The sequence below is a fragment of the Cyprinodon variegatus genome, unplaced genomic scaffold, assembly GCF_000732505.1.
Source record: "Cyprinodon variegatus isolate N-32 unplaced genomic scaffold, C_variegatus-1.0 Scaffold364, whole genome shotgun sequence".
In the NCBI taxonomy this organism is placed as follows: domain Eukaryota; kingdom Metazoa; phylum Chordata; class Actinopteri; order Cyprinodontiformes; family Cyprinodontidae; genus Cyprinodon; species Cyprinodon variegatus.
In genome coordinates, this window is record NW_015150817.1 from 462892 (window position 1) to 480745 (window position 17854).

Sequence of the window (17854 nt, forward strand, 5' to 3'; positions counted from 1 at the left end):
CTGCTCTGGCTTTAAGTATTTTGCTTTTTTCCTGTAGCCTTTTTCCGAGTTAATAAAATGAAATCTATTATCTAAGTAAAGTTCACGTTCCATTGTCTTTCCTGTTTCCATTTTGTAGAGAGGCTAGGAGAAGTGGGATTCCTTGTGGCATTATATATATATTTTTTATCTTATCCTCACATTGAACATTTATTGAAATATGATAATTTGATTTAATTTGTGTCGATGTGACTGTACATCCTGGTACTATATCAGCACTTGTATTTACTCTAAGCTGTATAATTAACAATAAAAGCAGAAAAATTATTAAACTAGAATTAAAGACATCTTTTAAAGAAAGCAGTTGAACATCTTTACCTTTCATTAAGAATTTTTTTTATTTTTTATATTTTTTATCTATATATTTACAAGACAATATTATATATGTTTAGATTTCAAAGCTGTTAAAAGCGAAACATTTAGAGGGATCTCTGGAAACGTAAGTTGTGTTTGCAGTTGGATTACTATTACAGCCAACATGGAGGTTTACTGGTGCATATACTGTAGGAAGAAACTGGGCTTCACAGCCTAAAAGAGGCTAGGAACTGGTCCTAGTATTTATGCTAGTGATGATTACGAAAATTCCTCTAACATTGTGTGAGTCTAAGAACTAGACCAGTATCTTGGCTGGACTCATTCTAATTCATTTTCTTTTCCTCTACATGTTCTTTCCTAGTCTGGTTATCGGTGTTTAACTTTAATAATAGGCAGTGAAAGGACCAAGAAAATTTTTAATATGAAGATTTGGATTGAAAATACTAGTCGGCTTTTGCTTGGTACAGTGTTTATAACCGTTGTTTGACATGCATGATAGTTGCCATGATCACAAGCAAAATTAAAGAGATTTCCAAATAATTGTGTCAGCCTCAAAAACATCAAGCCAAAACATTTAAATATATGAACACAATGCATCAGTGTATGAAAATGAAAGCATGACAATAAATCTTTACAACACTGCCACAAGCCTTGAAGTCTGATTCAAGTATCAAACAGAAGACCTAAGGTTGTTAGTTGTAGGAATAAAAATTGCTGCCTAATGTGCAAGAAGCAGCATGTAGCTGGAAACCTGAACAAGCATCAGTGTTATAACACTAACTCATTTAAAAGTAGTATTATGAGACACAGAACCCCATGCTTTTAGCATAGCAACCAAATGTTTTAAGAAGACTCAAAATAAATCAGTCATTTATAGTCAAAGAATAATCTTACATTGAATTAAAGCAAATAACTTTTAACTCACCTAACATTATAACTAACAACTATTATAAAATACAAGTCACTGAAGCAGTTTTGTGCAAAAAAACATTAGCCTAAGAAAGAAGAGATGTCATGGTTATAGGAGTAAAGCTAATTTCTACCTGCAGTCATTTAAACTCATTTAAACTCATTGTTTCTTAATTGAGCATCTATTTATTTATGTATTTATCTTTAATTAGGTCANACCTGCAGTCATTTAAACTCATTTAAACTCATTGTTTCTTAATTGAGCATCTATTTATTTATGTATTTATCTTTAATTAGGTCAGTTAGCTAATTTCTACCTGCAGTCATTTAAACTCATTTAAACTCATTGTTTCTTAATTGAGCATCTATTTATTTATGTATTTATCTTTAATTAGGTCACAGTTAGCTCATTTCTACCTGCAGTCATTTAAACTCATTTAAAAGTAGTATTATAAGATGCAGAAACCCATGCTTTTAGCATAGCAACAAAATGTTTTAAGAAGACTCAAAATAAATCAGTCATTTATAGTCAAAGAATAATCTTACATTGAATTAAAGCAAATAACTTTTAACTCACCTAACAGTATAACTAACAACTATTATAAAATACACATAACTGAAGCAGTTTCGTGCTTCATTTATTTGTTTAAAGATGATCAAAATGTTTAGAAACCTTAAATCAGTAATCAAAAACCTAAGTTAAAGCCAGTGAGATTCTTTGTCTCACAGACAGTATAGAATCACAAGGGAATGAACACAAATGGATAAAAATAACCAATGAATGCAACTGAGATTCATATTCATTTGTCAATTCACCAGAAGTTAACTGAGCCTAAAGAGGCTATAGTGTTGGGCTCATTATGCTGTTTTTTTCCCCATTGATTTCTACGTATTTAATATATAGCTCAGTTTTATCCCCATGGTAGGTAGCCATTTTTGTTTGATTGGTAGGCAGAAATTCTCCCCTTTACACCACCCACTCCTGGTGCATTTAATTGTATTCTTGTTTCTTAATTGAGCATCTATTTATTTATGTATTTATCTTTAATTAGGTCACAGTTAGTCCACATTAGGATCTTATTTTATTTAATTTCTTTATTTGATCAGGGACAATGCACAAAAAAACATTAGCCTAAGAAAGAAGAGATGTCATGGTTAAAGGAGTAAAGGTAATTTCTACCTGCAGTCCCTGGACAGATTGATGTCATACTTACAAAAGTTGATAAAATATATACAGAATAATAAGTGTAAGCCTCACTTCAATGAGTACAGTTTTGCTTTGATAATAACCACTGTTACATCAGTAACATACTATAGTTTGTGCATGAAATAATTTCATTTTAAAGAGTGTTCCAAAGCCGTGTCACTTTATCAGAGAACAATTGTTGACTAAATGCGGTTCTGCATCTTGGAACGCTGCACTCTGCTCTGGCTGTCGACCGAATGGCTCTAGAAATTCTCTCCGGATTGAGTGTGATAAATTTTCTCAAATGGCATGCAGCAATTTTGTAGATTATTTTAAATAGAGCAGAAATTTGATTATATTTAAAGAGGTTCTTAAAACTTGGAATGTTATATTTACTTTGTACCTTACAGTTTTGGTGCTGGTGAGGCTTTTTATCATTCATTTTAATGGCTCTTTTATATAATGATTCAAGTTCTTCTAACAATGTTTTAGAATCCTAAGCCCAACTAGACAAGCAACACAGAAGATGTAGAACAATCATAGTACTGAGGTACGTATTTGAGGCTTTTGTAGTTATTGAATTTCTAATATTTTTATACTTCATCAAGTCTATCATTTTTTTGTCCATTTACTTGAATTTCTTGAGCTTTTTGTAATTTTACGTTTGTTTAGAAAAAAAAAAACATTGAGACAGTTATATTGAAGTTTTAAGTCAGGCAAGATGACTGTAACCATTCTGCAACTTTTTGCATTTCATTTGATAATTGGTCAGCAACCTCCAGCTCGTTTTCCCCAAAAGTAAAGATCACTATCATCAGCATACTTCTCACAGAACAACACTTAAAATAACAAGGCTGGATGAGAAACTATGTGTATTGTTTCATCCCAACAGTAAGAAGGATGGTATTCTTTATTTAATTTGTATATTTTTACATTTGAAAACCTGCAGCAAAGCTGTCTGTTTCTCCATAACAGCCACAGACATCATCTGCATGCCAACTTAAAACTGAGACTATAAAACCGCTTTCCAGCATGTAAGACTTCAGGCTGGTTTAACATAGAAAACAGAGAGAAATGTGTGCCTATTGAAGTATGGTTAAGGGATCTATGGTGCTGTGGGCCTGCTGCTCTCCAAATGGCACTGGGAACATTGTTCCTCCATGAAGTGCTATATACCCAGAAGTTAAAAAAGAAAACAGCAGGATTTTCCCATTCAACTAAAAAAATAGGTATTTTTAAACATAGTGCAGGCTTATAAGAATCATTCAAAATATTTAAATGTAAACTGTAATATATTGTATAAATAGTCTCACAGCAGTGAGACTAATAGATGTAGGTTGCGAGATAGATTACCGTGTTTAGTCTGCATAGTCTCCTTAGGATGTCTTGGCCATCCTGCCTGCTGAATCCAGCCTGGATGAGGCAAAGTGGGGAATCACACACGGAGCTGCAGTTCAGCTTAGGCTCCATGACTGGCCCCGAATCTGTCCACTATCAGAAACACATCCTGTGGAACAATCAAGCCAAACAAAAGGAAAAAGTCACATTTGGGACTTAAATGAGTTGCACTTCTTTAGTGGAGTAGAAGAAATCACGACTTCAGCACACACATTTCTAAATCCTGAGGAATTTTGTCCTTTTTGTTTTTTTTGTTTTTTTTTTTTTACAAAAACATGAACTTTATCTAATTATTTTAGCTGAAATATGTTGCGTTACAATCATATCAGAGCAATAGTTTATGTAGCATCAGCAGTTGTAACACCTGTGCACACCACAGTGTGGTGCTATGTCAGAGACCCAGAGGAGTGAGGGGAAACCAAAGATGATCTATCATTGCACTGAAAATAGAAAACAACCACAGATCAACAGAGAAGTTTCTGTTTGTCCTCAGTGTTTCACTCTGTCATCAGAGAAATGAATGAGTTGGTTGACAGTCAGCTTTTAATCACGTCGACAAATTCTGCTGTCAGCTCAGCTGTTTGGTTAGAGCGTCTGAGACTGAAGGGGTAAACTTTACTTGAAACAAAAGTTTTTCAGTGCTGCCAGAGGCGTTTTTCTTTTTTTTATGAGGTGCAGGTTGCTCCGACATGCTGAAGACTGGAAAATGAGGCACATCTGATACTCTGTGCTGAACCTAGACTTAAGTCTGATGATTGTAATTGCAGATGTGACTCATTCGCATGATGCCAGGACTAGGATCCCTTTTACTGATAGATATTGGCAGACAGGTGAGTGTTCATGTGAGCGGATTGATTTCAGACGCTGCACGTCTCTTCAGTGCATGTAAAATGAGTAACGCTGCCTGAATGACCTTGAATGTGCTGAGTAATTACATATACAGACACAAATATTTAGATTTCAACGATCCAAAATGCAACAAGTCACATGATTAAAAAAAAAAGTACATGGCCAGTTAAACAAAGAGGCTGTACTCATTTAGGAAATGTCTGAGGTTCCTGTTCATGTCCTGTCGTCACTGTCCAAGTTTAGATCACAGCCCAGCTTCTTCCCGCAGGAAAAACCGTCAGGGAAAGGCATTTCCTCCAGTTTTTCAAACCCGCCGTCTAGTTTAAAGCTTGGAAAAGAGCCCACCACTGTGCAGGTGTCTACCCAACAGTCTGCTTGGGGTGTGGGAGGGCAGTAGGGGTCATTTTGTAAGCAACAAGAATGGCTTGCAACTTCCTCTTTCTCCCATTTTTCTGGACATGTTTTGACAGTTCATAAAAGTCATGAGGAGTGTCTTCCTAAGTCCTGAAGGCTAAACCACAAGTAATACCTGAGCTGCCTGTGTGTAAGCGTGTGTGGGATGGGCTTATATCCCGTCTACAGTTCAGCTTTCATTTGCTCTATTCAATTTGTTTGTTTGTTTTACCCACATGACTTTTGGTAACAGTTTTAAAAGAAAACATTTTGTTAGATTTTGAGTCAGGTCCAACAATTATTTAAACTGTGAAATACAAATAAATCAATTGCATTTCAGTTGTTTTTGGTTACATTAATGATTGCAAAATGTTATTTTCTTACAAAGCATTAGTCTCTTTGGTTAAGCCCTAAAAGCCAATTTTACTTTTCTTTGATATTTGTAAATAAAACTGATTATCATCCCAGCATGTGCAGCTGTTGCACAAACAGAAGAAATTATGAAACGATTTAAAATTTGACCTCAAGAAGAGAAACTATCCTAACCTAAGGGGAAGGACACCACATGGTTAACAAGCCAACAGCCAAAGCAGAGAGCAAACAGTCAGAATCTGAAAGATTCTGAAAGGTTTATTTTGTGAAAAAGATATATATTTTTAAACATAGTTCTTACATTCAATACAAACTTTAAGAGATCGATTGGCTGAGAGATGGTCCTCTGAGACTAACTTTTTGATTGCTTTATTATTGCAGTGTAGTTGAACAGTCAAGAGTAAAAAAGATTACCGGTTATGTGGGAAAAAGTCAGACTTATATAATCAAGAGTCCTTTAGATAAAATATTCCCATGACAGGTAGGCTGCTCTTTGAGGCCTTTGTTAGCACTTGCAGCAAACAAAAAGCCCTCAGTTTGAATCTTTCTGCATAGAGTCTGCATATTCTCCTTATGCATCAGTTTCTCGATGGCTACTCCAGCTTTTCGAGTCCAGAAACATCACAGCTTTGTTACACGACCTCTCTAAATTGCCTTTAGGTATGAGTATCTGCATGGCTACTTCCTATGCGTCTCTGTGATGGTCTGCCAACCTGTGCAGGGTGTTCCTTGCCTCTAGCCCAAAAACCACAACAAGTACTCTCAATGTGACCTTGCAAACAAACAGATATGGACACTGAATAGGTGGTGACAGCTGTTTAGAAAACAGGAAATCTGCTACTTCTGCTCTGTAGAGTTTAGATGTTGGTCAGAAGAAAAGCTGAAAGTAGATCGACTTGAACTCTGTTATAATTTGCTATGTTTTCAAATTAAAGTTTTTGTATTTTCTAACACTGATAATTTAGACTATACTCAAGATAAATACTAGATAATGCAACAATTTTTAGCATTTACTTAATCATATTTAGTTACTTTAACATAATTGTTTCATATTAGCAGGGTAGGACATAAAACAATTGTGTTAGAGTAACTGAATATGATTAAGTAAATACCAAAAACGGTTGCACTATATTTTTCAGATGGTAGTTTGTCTCGCTATATCCTTTGTGCAGGAATTACATAGAGACTTTTTATGGGAGGAATCTCTATAAAGTAATTCTAGTTATAAACTCAAATTCAAACTAGAGGTTTTGCTGTCACTACTTACCTATTATGTGCCATTGTACTATGCATTGATGCCAGGTTTCATGTTTCAGATATAATGTCAACGCTGTTCACAAACCTTTTGCTTTGCTCTCATACAGGAAAATGAACACCTATAATTATAGAGAGCCACAAGCCTGAACCAATTTGAAAAAGAAAACTAAAACTGAATATATGCGTCTTTCCAGCTTTTCCAACAGGCCACGAGTCCAAGGGGGGGGGGAAATGTAAGGCAACTTGAGGTTTTCTAAGAGTTCATAAAAATAGGAATAAAGAGATGTATTAACTTGTCAATCATTCTTTTTTCCCCCTAAGATTAGAACAACTACCAGATTTAGATCCTATTCAGCAAGGAAAATTAAAACATTCTTTACTAGTCCATAATCCGTTGATCAGTTTGTTTTTTAATCTGAGTTAGAATGGAATTACAGGCAGTCACAAAAAGAGTACCTTGGATCTTGCGCACAGCACAATGGGGCTCCTTCAACTACAAATTTTGTCATAAATCAATCCCATGGGGTAGTCTACAACTTACATTTGAAACTTTTCTTAAAATCGCAAATTTGTATGCAATAAAAAGATTTACAACAGAAAAATCGAAATTGTTAAATCTATTTTAAATGCATTCGAATTAACATGTGGTTAAATCAGCCTTTTTGGTGGAAGATACATTTACGCACGCCTTTACGCACACAAAACAACTAAAATCCAAGGTTTAAAATGTAAATTTAAAGCTGTAAAAATACAGTAAATAAGAATAAAAAGATATGAAAAGAGAAAAGATTGAGAAGATAAAACTGTCTCAAGGTACAAACCTCGGTTTTCGATGGTGAAGGGCTCCATCGCGCCGTCCTGCGTCAAACTCCATCGCTTAAATCTCCAAAAAGTTTTGATGAATAAAAGAAATAAATAGAGGTGCAGGATGTCGAGAGTTGCTACATGGTCTTTAAGGATGATATCAGGCAATATCCGTCAAAACTGTCAGCCTGAGAAGATCCTGTCACTCATGAAAATGCTCAGCAGACTGCAGAAGTTTCATTTGAGCCTGAAGGTAGAGATGGGGGAGGGAGGAAGGCAAGGGAGTGTGTCAGAAGAGGAGGTTACTTTTACCCCTCTCTCCACATGAAAAAAAAAGAAAATAGATATAAAAAATAAAAATCCCTGCCCCTCAACGTGTGATAAAACCCAGGGGTGGGTGTATCAAAGACCCCTGGGGACCATATGGCGCATAGGACGCACGGGCGGCACATTATCTCTGCACTAAAGCAAACAAACATGCTTCTTGTTTCATTGGAAACATAAATTATATTCAATTTGTTTTCCTTTTTTAATCATCTATGATTCTCCTGACAAAATGATGTTTTTGCAGGCTGAGAAATCAAATCAGCCCACGACTTTATCCTCGGTTCCAAATGCGCCAACTTAGATATTGGCGCATTTGTTCCGCAAGCTATAAGAGACATAACGTTGTTATTAAGATGTCACAGAGATTTACTGTGGGAGCCTTCACACACACTACTGTCATTCCTGATGAGGGAGTGCCACCGCTGACAGCTGCGAAGAGGGGAAACGGAAGACATGCGTGGATTATCGTCCACAAAAGGGAACAATATGCGGATTTTTCCCTTAATCATCGGGCCACTTTCTCTGACCCTCGTCTTGTTCTCTATTGCTTATAAACAAGCTGTTTTTTTTCGTATGTTTAAGGCAAGCATTCAGATCTTTATGCCCTGAATATAACGTTAAAAAGGAACCCGCAGGAACTACCGAGAGGCACGAATCCACTCGACGAACCTGCTCTTCAAAATTACGCGTTTGCCCTTTATATGAAATCCTAATTTAGTGAGGCCGTTTACAATAATGAAACATAAGAACTGCTGGTTCGTGTGCATGGTGAGTGGGTGGGTGATGAAAGACTTACTCTTAGCTGACAAATAATATATTTTTTTTTTGTTCTAAACATGAAGTTCTACCCGTTGTAGCCTATATATTTTAGCTGAAGTCCCCCCAAAATGTTACAGATTTGGAAGTTTTACATCCTTTGAACTTAAGAAAGGCTTAAATACTTTGTTGGAATTAAGGGAATGTCACTTGGCTGGTTTGAATGTAATTTATCTGACAAATTTCTGTTTGTTCACGTTAATGTGGCGTACCACAGGGATCAGTGCTAGGACCAATTATCTTTCTATATATGTTCCAAACTAATAGAATTGTTAGATAGCATGGCATTAATTTCAACTGTCCTGCTGATGATAATCTGCTATATCCAATGGCGTAAATATCGGTGAGCAGAGACTGCAGTTGCTTAGGGGCCCCCGACCTCTTGGGGGCCCTGTAACTGACACCTGGATGGCCCCCTATGCAATTGTGGACATCTTTGCAGATGTAACGGTGTGAAAAATTACTTTTTACCCATCTGATACTAGAGTGACTGACCGGACCTTATTTATACCCCAACACATGGCAGATTTGTGTTGTGGCACATATGGGGCCCACCCAGATAATGTTGTGTCATTACGGCATTGGTTATATCTGTCTATAAATCTACATGAAATTTATCCATTACTGTTCAAAGACTAACAGCATGACTTGAAGACATAAAAATATGAAGGTAATTTTGAATAAAATCTATTTGTGCATTGTAGGTGGGAATTTATTATGTACACTACTAAAAAATCAAGTTCATTAAACTTCTGGGAGATTGATTTGGTCAGGTAAGTAGCAGAGGGGGTTGTTAATCAGTTTCAGCTGCTTTGGTGTTAATTAAATTAACAACAAGTACACTAGAGGGGCAACAACGAGACAGCCATCAAAACAGGAATGGTTTTACAGGTGGAGACCACTGACAGTTTTTCCCCTCCTCATCTTTTCTGAGTCTTTTTATCCAGTTTTGCATTTGGCTAGGGTCACTGTCACTACTGTTAGCATGAGGCGCTACCTGGACCCTACAGAGGTTGCAAAGGCAGACCAACTCCTCCAGGAAGACACATCAATACGCGCCACAGCCAGAAGGTTTGCTGAGTCTCCCAGCACAATCTCAAGAACATAGAGGAGATTCCAGGAGACAGGCAGTTACTCCAAGAGAGCTGGACAGGGCCGTAGAAGGTCTACAACCCATCAGCAGAACCGATATCTGCTCCTTTGTGCAAGGAGGAGCAGGAGGAGCACTGCCAGAGCCCTACAAAATGACCTCCAGCAGGCCACTGGTGTGAATGTCTCTGTCCAAACACTCAGAAACAGACTTCACAAGGGTGGCATGAGGGCCCAACGTCCTCTAGTGGGCCCTGTGCTCACTGCCCGGCACCTTGGTGCTCCACTGGCATTTGCAACTGAACACCGGAATTGGCAAGTCCGCCACTGGCGCCCTGTGCTTTTCACAGATGAGAGCAGGTTCACCCTGAGCTCATGTGACAGACGTGAAAGGGTCTGGAGAAGCCGTGGATAACGTTAGGCTGCCTGTAACATCGTTCAGCATGACCGGTTTGGTGGTGGGTCAGTGATGGTCTGGGGAGGCATATCCATGGAGGGACGCAAAGACCTATACAGGCTAGACAACGGCACCCTGACTGCCATTAGGTATCGGGATGAAATCCTTGCACCCATTGTCAGATGGGTCCTGGGTTCCTCCTGGTGCTCGACAATGCCCGGCCTCATGTGGCGAGAGTATGCAGGCAGTTCCTGGAGGATGAAGGAATTGATTGATTGGCCCCCACGCTCGCCTGACCTAAATCCAATAGAACACCTCTGGGACATTATGTTTAGATCCATCCTACGCCGCCAGGTTGCACTCAAACTGTCCAGTAGCTCAGTGATGCCGTGGTCCAGATCTGGGAGGAGATACTCCAGGACTCCATCCGTCGTCTCATTAGGAGTATGCCCTGATGTTATCAGGCATGCATACATGCACATAGGGACCATTCAAAAGACTGAATACCATTTTGAGTTGCTGCATTGAAATTTTAGCAAAATGGACTGGCCTGCCGCATCATTTTTTCACTGTAATTTTTGTGGTGTCTTTGAATTCAGCCCTCTGTAGGTTGATAATTTTCATTTCCATCAAATAATGTGGCATCCTTTTTTTCCTAACACATGACCCAGTCCATATCAGTATAAATTAACAGCATGATTTTTTTCCCAATTGAGATCTGATGTGCTTTCAAAGTGTTCCTTTAATTTTTTTGAGAAGTGTAATTGTTGAATAAAAAAAAAATCACAAGTAAATTCATTTTCACTCCTGTTCATATATTAATTATAAGTACACAAATTGTGTTATACAAGTTGCACATCAAAAGCTCTTACAATCACAGTTTTGCTCTAAATGGTCCAGCACTATGGTAGCAAAACTATTTGTGAATTCTAACTTTGGAGCTTTGTAATTGTACAGTTTTTTTCTATCTTTCACGATTACAAAAAAGTTACACCACTTCAAATTATAGTACAAGAACAAAATTGTGTTCTGTAAGTTGCACGTCAAAAACCTCTTACATTCTCAGTTTTCTCCAAATGGTCCAGAACTATTGTTGCAAAAGTATTTTTGCATTGTAACTTTGATGTTTTGTAATTGTAGATTTTTTTATCTATCACAGTTACAAAAAAGGTACGCCTTTTCAAATTCACAAATACAAGTACACAAATTGTGTTCTGTGAGCTGCATATTAGAAATGTCTTCCATACAGTTTTGCTCCAGTTGATCTAAAACAAAAGGTGCGAAACAAACATGTGCATTCAAATTAAGAAGTCTTTCTGCCTGAATGTAGTGTATTTTCAGTGGGATCTTGCCTGCTCTGAAGCAGATGAGAAAAAACATGGGGTTTTTTGCTTGGTGAAAGCTTGTTCATTGCTAGTGGAACAGTGGTGGCCCCGACTGTTGCCGAGGTGCCACTGTGACAAAGCTGTCAGACTTTGCTGTCAGGAGATGTCCTCTTAAAGCTGTCATGAATGTGAGACAGATGGACCCAGTATTCAAGATGAGACAGTCAGTAGGAAAGTTAAAAACATTTATAAAACAAAACAGGAATCAAACAGAACAGAAACGGGCTGCTATGGATCTGAGGAGCTGCACCGACTGCAGGGAAAGAGGGGCGGGGCACAGCCCAATCACTGACACTCTGGAGGGAGAAAGGCAGGTAAGTGACCACGATCATCTGACAGGAGATGATTATCAGAGTGGGTCACTTACCTGGTTTAACAGACAGGATCCATCTGCTTCTTCTCTTCAACTGTTGATGGTTTTAAAGTAAAAGACGTCTGAACTGAATGCTACTGCTCAGTGAGCCTGACTGTGAATGATCAGTGCTCTGTTTATTTTGCCTTTGTCTGAAGAGTCAGGGTGCTAAAGTTTGATTGGAGAGCACTGTTTGCCTTTGGCTACCTCATCAGGCATGCGTATACGTGGGGCGGCCATCTTAGGACAACGCCAACCTTTTGTCCTGGATCGGCCCCGCCTCGTAGCCTGGTCTCCTGATATCATCTGAGCTAAATCATTTTGCTCTAGTGCTGCTACGTTTTATGTTATTTCCCAGTCATGTTTCACTATTCACTGTAAAACCAAACGAAGTTTCAGTGTTTTGATTGCAATTAAGGACACTGCTTTAGTTGTTATTCCAGTTGTCATTTACTTTTATTTGCTGCTATTTTAAAGGATACCCTGAAATCCATCAAGACTTTACCATTCCTTAGAGATTCTGAACGGATTCTTAGACCCCTTTCCCCCCTTTTTAAAAGCGTTTAATTTACCTTGTGCTTTTTTTCAGTAGTGTGTAGTGTTATCATAGCTACTAGATAAAAATATTACTGTAATGGGTATTATTAGGTGATACCAATATTTCTTACCTGTGGTTGTCTTTGATTTTTCATACAGTGAAAATGTATCACTCAGAGCCAGATCCAGGCCCTTTTTGGTCAACACTTGAAGAAACAGAAACAGTTTCCTTTGGTTAGTGATAAATAACTCTGCTGATAACCATAGTCTAACTTACTAAATGGGTTAAAAGCCGACTGGATTTTAACAGCCTGTCCAGGAGTCCAACCTTGAGTAGGAGAATAAAGAGTCTTGCTAAATAAGCTGATTTTTGTTATAATAATTTAACTAATAATCATTAATTGGGTTTTACCTGGGATTTGAATGACCCATTAATTAACTACAACTTCCAGTTCTAGTTATTTAAGATATTCCTATTCTGCTCGTAAAATTGCACAAAAGGTTCCCCAGAGACTATTTTTTCCTTGATTTCCCCGAAAAAGAAAAGAGTATTCAGAGACAAATCCAAAAATCACAAACATAAGGAAATATAAACCAATAACGAGTGATAAGTCGAACTAGACAGTATAATTCAGAGCAGCAGAAGAACAACCTATCTGCATAGCTCAGCTGTCTTTATATAAATAGCAACATTTGACCCAAATGTTTATGTTATGTAATTAGGTTTTTAAATAAATTTTGACTGAGCATTGGATAAATATCCTCCTAGCAGCTCTGTTACACCTAAAGCTTATATCATCCTCAGGTTTCTGTGGTGATCAGGTTCGGTTGGACTACAGCAGCAGCAGCAGGTGGACAGCAGTTGTTCTCAGATTACTGGGATCTTAAATATTTTAACTTAGGACAAGGAACCGCCACTCAGAAAGCACAAGTCAAAGCACAGAAGTTGGCTGAGGAGGATGAAACAGGACACACGTAGGTCTACTGAGGTTACAAGAGATCAATCAAACATTTAGACTTTATAATTACCAAGTAGAGGTGTCAGTGACACCCTCTCTGTTTTACTGGACTCATGTATCAGCGGGAAGTAAAACTAACAAAAATATGAAGTTTTTATGCTCATCCCATGTTGTTTCCTGTTGAACCACTCCTGATGGGCTGTACCTCTGTTTCCTGACATGGAAGCATCTGCATATGTAGTTTAACACGCGACCACAGTGCCAGCAGGTCCCACCTCTGTGCAGTGTTTGACTTTGTGTGGGTGGATAAGGCATTGTTCTGTATGTGAGGCATCACTTAAGCCTTTTAGCCCAGTGCTGAATGTTTTTCTGGCATGCCCAGGTTTGTCCACCTTCACTTAAATCAAAGCTACCTAGCAACCAGTTGTGTTTTTTTTTGTTGCACACTATTAACTTGCATTAATGTTTGCAAAACCTATTTTGTGGTTTTAAAGAAAAAGCTCCTGGAGCAAAAAAGATATCTTATATTGTGTCTTAAAGAAGTGGTTTTCAAACTTGCACCTCAGGACACACTAGGTTGCATGTTTTAGGTATTTCCCTGCCTCCACACACCTGACTTAAATAAATGGGTGATTAGCAGGCCTCTGAAGCTAATGCTAGCTGCTGAAAAGGGAGTACATCATTTGATGCAGGTGTGCTAAAGCAGAGACACACGCAGGACATTAGGTCCCAAAAACCGCTGTAAAAGCGTTCATGTTCCACATCTTTATATTTTATATAGTTTTATCTTTCATATGACTGTTATAATAGAATTCTATTTTTATTTTATTAAAACTCTCCCAATAGAATTTCTTGCAGGTTCAATACATTTATACCCACCTACCTGCCTGTCTGCGTGCCTACATTGTATGTTATAAAAATGTGCTTGAAAAAGAAGGTTATAAATTCTAAGCTAAATCAAGAGCATTGTTGCTTTACTAATCTGCTTTTTTTTTTTTTAATCTAAAATCATTTGTGTAGATGTAATATTCAGAATCTATCTTGATTTGACATGAGCTATATTTATGCTCCTGATTTCGAACAATAGCCTTATAATAAATATTGATTCATGCAGCTTAGAAAAAAAACCCACTTTCGGTTTAAAAGCTTTAGTCTATGCATTTTTAATGACTGCAATTGATTATAAGGCTAAAATGAAAAAATACAATGCAAAGCAACATCAAACCAATTACGTTTACTTCAAATATCTTAGGTGTTTTTTTCTTCTCTATGAGGATTTGGTGTTAAAGTTGGAATTAGCTTAATGCTCATTACGGTTTCTTGAAAGAACTCCTGGTGTATTTTAAGGTTCACATGTGTGGCACAGTGCTGGAGCCACATGAAATCAGTGACATTAAAGCACTAAACATTGGATTGTGTAGTTTTACCTAGAAATGACTTCTAAAGTGTTTCCTGTCTAATTCTCTTACACCCTTTTCTGTTTACCCAGTGTGTGCAGATAATTCTTCTCCTTTAATCTAAATCATGCATTCATACATTCATAGATTTCATCATTTTTCATTCTGCTGCATATTTACTAATGGTGTTTGTTATGGTTATGTGTAGTATTTTCTTTAATGGTAAATGATTATATATAAATATTTATCATGACTCATAGATGCTACATTTTGACACAAAACAGATCTGTTTTCATTTCTCTTTAAACTGCATGGAAAAAATTAACTTAATAATTGACTGTTTGCATCATTCCTCTGGAAATGCTTACTTACTGTTTTAGATCCAACAATAAAAACACATTGAAAAGATTTAACTTGGTAGAACCATAACTGATACAGAAAAAGAGAGAAATTAAGCTTTTACTTTAAGCAGGAAAATATATACTATCAATGCTTTGCCTACTACCCGTCTATCAGGGTCATGGGGGGACCTCTCACACACCCTGGACAGGTCACCTTTCCATGCAAACTATGTAAAGTATTACACAAAAGAAATATATGTAATTAATTTCCAAGTTTATGTATCATATTTATTGTCAGTTCCACCGTGAAATTGTTACATAACAGCGTATTCCCTGTCTAATGTCTTTTTCTGTGACATTTCACAGCTTGGAACATACAGAGATGGAGATCTCTTACCACTCCATTTAAGACTATGAGTTATTTTATCGTTTGCTTGGAACCCACCAGATTTAAAAGAAAACGAGCTGATATTTTAAAGTGTTTGTTGTCAGGGCAAAAGCATACTGCAGATCCTCCACTGCATCTTTCAGCAGGATCCTTGTTAAAAGCTCAATCTTGGTCTCATCTAACCAAAGCACAGAGTTCCAGTTAAAGTCCCAGAAGCATTTAGGAAACTCCACATGTTTACAGTTGTGATGATGAGACAGAAAAAAGCATTTCCCTGACACTCCTCCCAAACAATCAGTTAGCAGTAGATAGTAGATTGTCTCTAATGGTTGCTTTACTTGCTGACCCCAGCAAACAAAATATTTTTCTGTCTCTTTTCTTTGCCTCTCTTACTGTCCTTAGAAGAATAAAACACCTGCTGGCAAGATTTACCTGCATCCTTGCTCAGGTTATCAGGTTCTACTTGTCAAACATTTTCACTAAATTCTGACTTGAGAAAAAAAAAAGTAGCTGAGCAGCTACTTTCTTATGTAAACCTCATGTCTTTCTGTATTTTACATTATGCAGAGCTCCTGCTAGAGATTTGTCTCTGTGCCACATAATATTTACATCAATAGAAAACAACCCCTGGATTAGTTATTAATCAGTGATCAATTGAAGTTACAAAAATTGGTACTTTATATGCTGTTATAAAATAACAAAAAAATGTATCAGCAACTTTTATACACATTGTTGACAATGTGCTTATTAAGTGCACCTCACTGTGAAAAATGCAGCTTCTTTATAGAGTTAACTATTTTTACAACATACACTTTCTATTCTCCGTCTCTGTAAAGCTGTTTACAGAAAAAAGAAAGATGTACCCCAAAAAAACAGAAACATAAATGCTCAATACATGTTTCACCGTTAATCAACCACCTCCTCTCAGCTCTGGATGTAGAATTTCTCCCTTAAGGATTTGCAGAATAACTTTAAGGATAAGGCTTGATTGTTGTGAGGGTGTCCGCAGTGTGAATTTGAAGCTAGTCGTGTGGGGTCTGGTGTGTGCACGTCAAAACACACTGAATAAGTGAGCTAATATGAGCTGGAATGCTTCTAACTGAGGCCGATAAGAGGATTACAGTATCGCTACATCAGAGAGTTTTCCTGGAGCTTTCTGATCACCTAAAGTATTCTATATATTGTTACCAGCAAGGTCAAAGTAGGTTATATGCACAAGGCAGGTAGTGAGTGACAAGATTCCAGCCTTCTTCTTCCTAATTGGTTTCTTCAGGTTTTGCTTGTTTTGTCACAGCTAAATGTTAATGCTAATGGTTGTTTATAAATAGTTATTTATTTTACCATTAAAATGCACTTTTCCAAATTAACCTGTGATAAAATAAAAATTTCTCCTATACCTAATAATTGTTTGTAGTACAGGTGGCAATGAGACTTTAACATCAGTGCGGAGCAAAAAGTTTTTAATTCAGCCTCATTGGAATAAAGTATGAATGGCCTGTTTAGGGTCAGAGCCACAAAAAATAATTTTAGTTCTTGGCTTTTCACTAGACGAATCTAAAGCATTGTTTTTTTTTATAAGAACCACTCAGAGATAGACTTGTTATATGATTGCCCCCTTTCATAATTGCAATGAATTTGAGCTTTAGGTCACACATGAGAAATATTCTCTTCAAGGATTTTCTGATGGCTATGGAAGTCATCTGGTTCCTGAAATTGTGCCGTAATTGCAATCTCTTAAATCCAAAGAGCCATTTTGCCGAGTCCAGCTAAGCGAGTCATTTAGAGCCGCATATATGACATGACCTTTTTATTTTCAAATATCTGCTACACAAAATGGGTTGCCATTTCAAATAATCAACAGTTTTTTTTAGTATTTTTAGCTTTTAGGAAAAACATAAAAAGTTTCATAAAGATGAAAATGAAATCTTCTTTTGTAGGATATTTTTTGCTCTACTTCAAAAAAAAACCCACATGACTCCAAATTAATTAAGAAAAAGGCTCACAGGAGGATGATAAATTATTACATTTTCCGTGTAACCAATAAAGAAGATCTGCATCCCTAGTGAATTTGAACTCACATCTGAGGCTGCATTTGCAGCAACATCTTCTTGTGTGACCTGCAAACTCAGCCAACAGGGTGCAGTAGGGGCGTGTGTTCTTGGAGCCGGCTAGTTTGAGGGTGAGAAGTGAAATAGTGGAAGTACATAAGAACCCAGCAGTAGTTTGGTTAAAGACAGCTGAAAACAACCAAGAAAACAAAACAAAACAAAAAAAATTGTGACATACTTTGAATAAATGAAAAGAATAAAAAAAAAAAAAGCTGAGATTAGGACCAGAAATGGGT

At 37.2% G+C, this 17854-nt stretch overlaps 1 protein-coding gene and 1 long non-coding RNA gene across 3 annotated transcripts in view; one reads left to right on the forward strand and one right to left on the reverse strand.

The window, feature by feature from the left end:
* gpr156 (G protein-coupled receptor 156) overlaps positions 1-7733 on the reverse strand; it is a 20689-nt gene extending 12956 nt beyond the window's left edge. Inside the window, exons 1-2 of one of the 2 annotated variants that reach the window (XM_015386321.1) lie at positions 7540-7733; positions 3803-3956 (exon numbers count right to left, since the gene is read on the reverse strand). In XM_015386321.1, the coding sequence (XP_015241807.1) occupies positions 3803-3919 (117 nt within the window). In that variant the 5' untranslated portion in view covers positions 3920-3956; positions 7540-7733. Of the gene's footprint in view, positions 1-3802; positions 3957-7539 lie in introns of those variants that run through there. The other variant, XM_015386322.1, reaches the window with a different exon arrangement.
* Positions 1-17854, forward strand: part of LOC107092053 — a 258975-nt gene that overhangs the window by 144441 nt on the left and 96680 nt on the right. The gene's annotated exons all lie outside the window — the stretch shown is intronic.